This window comes from Sparus aurata, chromosome 16, assembly GCF_900880675.1.
Source record: "Sparus aurata chromosome 16, fSpaAur1.1, whole genome shotgun sequence".
Classification (NCBI taxonomy): Eukaryota; Metazoa; Chordata; class Actinopteri; order Spariformes; family Sparidae; genus Sparus; species Sparus aurata.
Genome location: NC_044202.1, coordinates 29,880,854 through 29,885,789, shown reverse-complemented (window position 1 = coordinate 29,885,789; position 4,936 = coordinate 29,880,854). Strand labels below are relative to the sequence as shown.

The 4,936-nt window shown below is 41.4% G+C and overlaps 1 protein-coding gene across 1 annotated transcript; it reads left to right on the top strand.

Moving 5' to 3' along the window:
- The first annotated feature begins 187 nt into the window (after positions 1-187).
- Positions 188-4,500, top strand: LOC115597482 (daple-like protein). The gene has a single exon (XM_030443411.1). The coding sequence runs from the start codon at positions 188-190 to the stop codon at positions 926-928; it is 741 nt and encodes a 246-aa protein (XP_030299271.1). The 3' UTR covers positions 929-4,500.
- The last annotated feature ends 436 nt before the right edge of the window (positions 4,501-4,936 follow it).

Below are 4,936 nucleotides of genomic sequence, written 5' to 3'. Positions count from 1 at the left end.
CTCTCTCTTTCTCTGTCTTCTCTCTCTCTCTCTCTCTCTCTCTCTCTCTCTCTCTATCTCTCTGCCTCTCTCGCTCTCTCTCTCTCTATCCTCTCTCGTTCTGTCTGTGCCACCCCTGTCATTCTTTCTCCTCTTCTGTTTGGTTTTTCCTTCACCGGTATCTCCCGGCCGGCAGACGACGGACTTGATGCCACACGCCTCCTTCCCACGCACGTCCCCGCCCCCGCCAGCGCCAACTGGTAGAGACCAAGTTACTCCTACCAGCTATGTCATGCCCTCTGTACAGTCATCCAACCAGAGGCCTGGTCAGAGCGTCAAGCCCTCACCCCGCCAGCCTGTAGGTCAATCCCCAGCCTCACGCCAGCCGGTCATACAGAGAACCAGCCAGTCACTGAACAGGGCTTTTAGCCTGGCCTCGGCTGATTTGCTGCACTCCAACGGATCAGACAGTTTCCGTGGAAATGAAGGCCAATCAGAGGTGGTTTTTCGTAGACAAGGGGGAGGGGCTAACGGGAGAGAACGGCCTCTCTCTGCTCACCTGACCGATCAGCAGGGAGATAGCCAACTAAACTTGCCTATTCACCATTCGTCCTCCCTCAATCTGGAAACAGAGAGATACTCAGAGAAAGAAAGAGAGAGGGGGAGTACTGCTGTCTCTTGCAACAGCCTTTCCTCATCCTCCTCCTACCAGCACCATGGAGAGGTTGCCATGGTAACACCTGTCAGGGCTGTGCCTGCTTCACGGCCTGATGAAGCCTCAGAGTGCAGGGAGGTGTTAAGGGATGAGATGTCAGATGACTCCTCCCACTTAAAGAAAGAAAGTGAGATAACAAGGTGTGCTTCTGTTGAACGGCCGAAAAGCACGCCGGCTTCCCCTGACCCAAACAACGACCCCCAAACTGTGTGGTATGAGTATGGCTGTGTCTAAACACTGATGGTTAGACACAACCAGCTAATGGATGTCAATGGGTGTGCCTAAAGACAGAAACTAAGTACTCAAACTGCAGTCTGCTGAATACTGGAGCTTCATGGGTTGTGTCCAAAACCTAAGACACAAGTAATCCCTTCCTGAACTGTGTGTGCTCTTTGTATTCTGGATAAATAATCCAAGCTTGGAGATCTACCTTTACATTGACACACAGCCTAAATTAGAAATCTGTCTAAATCCTGGAAAACAGATCCACATTTAGAAACATGTCTGCGTAAAGAAATCGTTAGTTGAGTTTGTATTTTGTGGATAAAACTTTTGGAGGTAAAAAAGCAAACTTGATTCAAGACACTACCTGCCAATGAAGTCTCATTTCACTTCACTAACACCTCAGCCACTGGATGTGTGGAGTCAGTTTCTTGTCACCAGAGCATAATCTCCTTCAAGGTGAGGCAATACAGATTTAAGCTCAATGATTAGATCTTTTCAGCATTTAATTTCAACACCACTACACTATATATGAGAACGCTGGAATTAATTGGCCTCTGCTGTTTGATTATCACTGCGTTGAGGGTTTTGTATTTTGGCAAAGGAGCTAACAATTTCTTGTTACTTTTGTTTAATTGTGGATGTTTTGACCACATGATGAAGATCCAGATGTTCCTAAAGTCTTAAGTCTGAGAATCCATGACACTTTAAGCCGGCAGGAGCAGAGGACAAATGCTATGTGCCTAGTTGTAGGCCAGAATACTAAGAATAAGCTCAGTGTATGAGCTGGAACTCTTTGACTGCTGACTAACACACTGTCTGGCCCTGCTGATGTTTACTGGTAGGCCATCTATTCTGCAAAAACTGTAAGCCAGGAATTAGCCATCACTGGGCAAGCTGATTGAAAGGGAAGGTGATCAGAAGCACCAAAGCAACTGAATGTATCAGATTTCTCCTGCTTTTCTGTCCTACTGCTCTCCTCCAGTATCTACAACAAATACTGTGAATCTTCCCAGTATTTGTTGGGAAGATCTTTCTGAAGATCTTTCTGTTATCTAACAGAAAGTGTTGAAGCACATAAAGGAGAAAGGGGTGTAGAGACTGAGAATAGATGGAAGGATTCTGGGATATAGACAGATGTAGAGACAGATATAGTGACCTGAGGACAGAGAGATAAACAAGACAGAGTTGGAGGGACTCCTCCCAGTTAAATTACAGTCTTTCACCCTCCATCTTTAGACTCTGTCCCAGCATGCAACACTCTTGACACTTTACTGGAAACATTGCTTAGCCTGAGCCAACACTAGTTTCTCAGAGGCACGCACGCACGCATGCACACATGCATAAATGTAAGAATATACATTGAAACGGAGTCATTTTCATTTAGGGGGTTGATGGTGGCTTCCCTAACCATTGAGCTGGACTTAATTCACAAACACACACACACACACACACACACACACACACACACACCAACAACTACAACAACAACACCACCACAACCACTACCACAAGGGAAACTGCTGTGTTTTGGAAGGGTGTATTCCTGCAGGCTACGTCGTCAGACAGTTGTAAGCACTGCACAACCGAGACAGAAGGAGAGAGATTCAGACTGATTCCAGACTCACTGAGATCTGGAGAGTTGAAATTTTGCATTTAATGAATTAGTTTTGGCAATGATTTTCATCTTTATGACAGAATGCACCACGTTTTGGTAGATTGTTTTATTGCTTAGCAGACCCTTTATGTAATGAGACAAAAATAAGTGGTAATGTCTCTATTTTAATGCTATCATTATAAGCAAAAATACCCTGGTCCATAACCGTATCATCACCTTGGATTTGAATCAGAGACATTACTAATTCAGATGTAACGTCTAACACAGCTCTCTGAACTGAATGTACACATTACTTTTAAGACTACAGGAACTGAAGGATAAATAAACACAGATGTTAAACACACAACATTGTCCAGAAAATGAATTGAGAAATAATTAGAAGTGTCGTTTTTAATCCATCATCAAATCAAATCTGTCCAATTTAAGACATTGATGCAAAAAGACAATATTGCCATAAATCAGTCCTAGTCATTGATAAGCTACACTGTCTGTCTGCTGTAAAATACAATAAAGGAAATGCTAACAAACATATAAAGTGAAAAATGTTCAGTCTTTCACACTGTCATTACATGCACACACATTTTTATTCACACATCTCAAATTCTTAATATTTTCACTCATCTCCCTGTCTGAAACTAAACTCAATAACAGGAAATTGTACTTAATGAATCAAAATTCTCCTGAATACAGGGATTTTGGTATCGGTGATCTCATTACCTGTAGGAGACTGTTATAAACACTTGGTGCATTCTATTCAGCCCATTTGGACAGAGCAAAGAGCAAGAGAATGTTACTAGGGTGTATGTCCTGGAGACAATGAACTTGATGAAAAAAGTCTGAACTGCTGTCCGTATATATGAACCTGTCTCTCCTGCACTGTTAATGACTGACAGCAAGGGAATTTCTAAAAGCACGAGAATGATGAGGAGGAGGAGGAGAAAGATGTAACACTGGAGTTGTGGAAATGGAGATTTGACTGGAATCCATATCTAACATTTCCGCTAACCTTTTGGATAGAACATCAATATGCAACAAGCTGAATTATTCTAACTGCAACATTTGTATGTTATCTTACAAGACAAAACAAGACTTTTTGTAAAATCTTCTGGAACTTTTTGTTCAAAATATTTGTTGATACCAAAAAACCCACAATACAAATAAATTCCTGTAAACCGGTAAAAACAAGCAAAACATTTTTTTATTCCATTGTAAAACATTAATATTTGTAGATTCTTTTAAAATCAACGGTATCATGTTAGCAGATGAAGTGAGATGATGTGAAACACTGTAGGTTGATGCTGTAAGTAGTGCTGTGATCTGTCCGTTTTGGGGTCTGTGTGTTGCCTTTGTTGATATCTTCACTAAAAGGCTTCTCTGCATTATTAGTTCCAAAAGCCCTTCAGGACCTTTTAATGTATGGGTTATCATTTTGCTGATGTCAGAAGACAAAAATATTGGATTCCCTGGAGCTTTTATCAACGCCATCACACACAGTTATCTACGTTGTTAAAATTTGTGTTTCTGCTTTGCTGACTTTGTGCCCATCTGTTTCCATGTCTTACTCTCCCGTAATTCACTTCATAATTCACCAGTTCTGGGGAAATTGGTCCTATTGGTCAGGTCACCACCAAAATCATCACCAAGACTCTGCTGTCTGTCTATGGGTTTCGGCACCATTGTGAAACTTACAGTCCACTGAATAAAATAAATAATACAAAGGGCACCAAATAGCTGCAGTGCAATGCAGCATCAAAGGAGAGAAGTGAAAGCAGAAGGTGAAGTGGAGCCAACATCAGACATTTCCTGCTGTAACTGGAATAACTGCTACTTAAGTTCACTTATGATTATCTGACTGCTATGCTGTGATGTGACAACTGCCTAAAGGCTACTAGTGTGATTCCATAGAACATGAGGTTGATGTTATTATGCCCCAAAGTTTTTTGGTAATAAAGATTTATAAACTAAATCTGTTGCTCCTGCTTCATTGTGAGCATTTGTCTATTAGGTTCTTCATAGATGCCAACTGACAAGTTTAAAAACAGAGATCAGATGCCTCTATAGCAGGCCACCAGGTACATAAATATATTTATGATGTCTTTGTTAAAATTCACTTGTTCCAACTAACCAGTAGTTAAATGTCATACTTGAGTTTTAGATATTGTGTTACAAAATCCCTAGTGACAAGTGAAAGTCAACCAATATCAAATGTACTTGAGTAAAGTCTTAAAGAAGAACTTCTGCCGTTTTTAACTCATATCCCTGTTGATCAAAGTTACTGAGTGCTGTCAGTAGGAAAAATATCGTGAAGTTTTTGCACAATATTGACCAGATATCAGGACGGCAGCTAAAGCAAACCTATGGGGGCAGACATCCTTAAGTTTCACTTCTGGTTATGTCTGCCC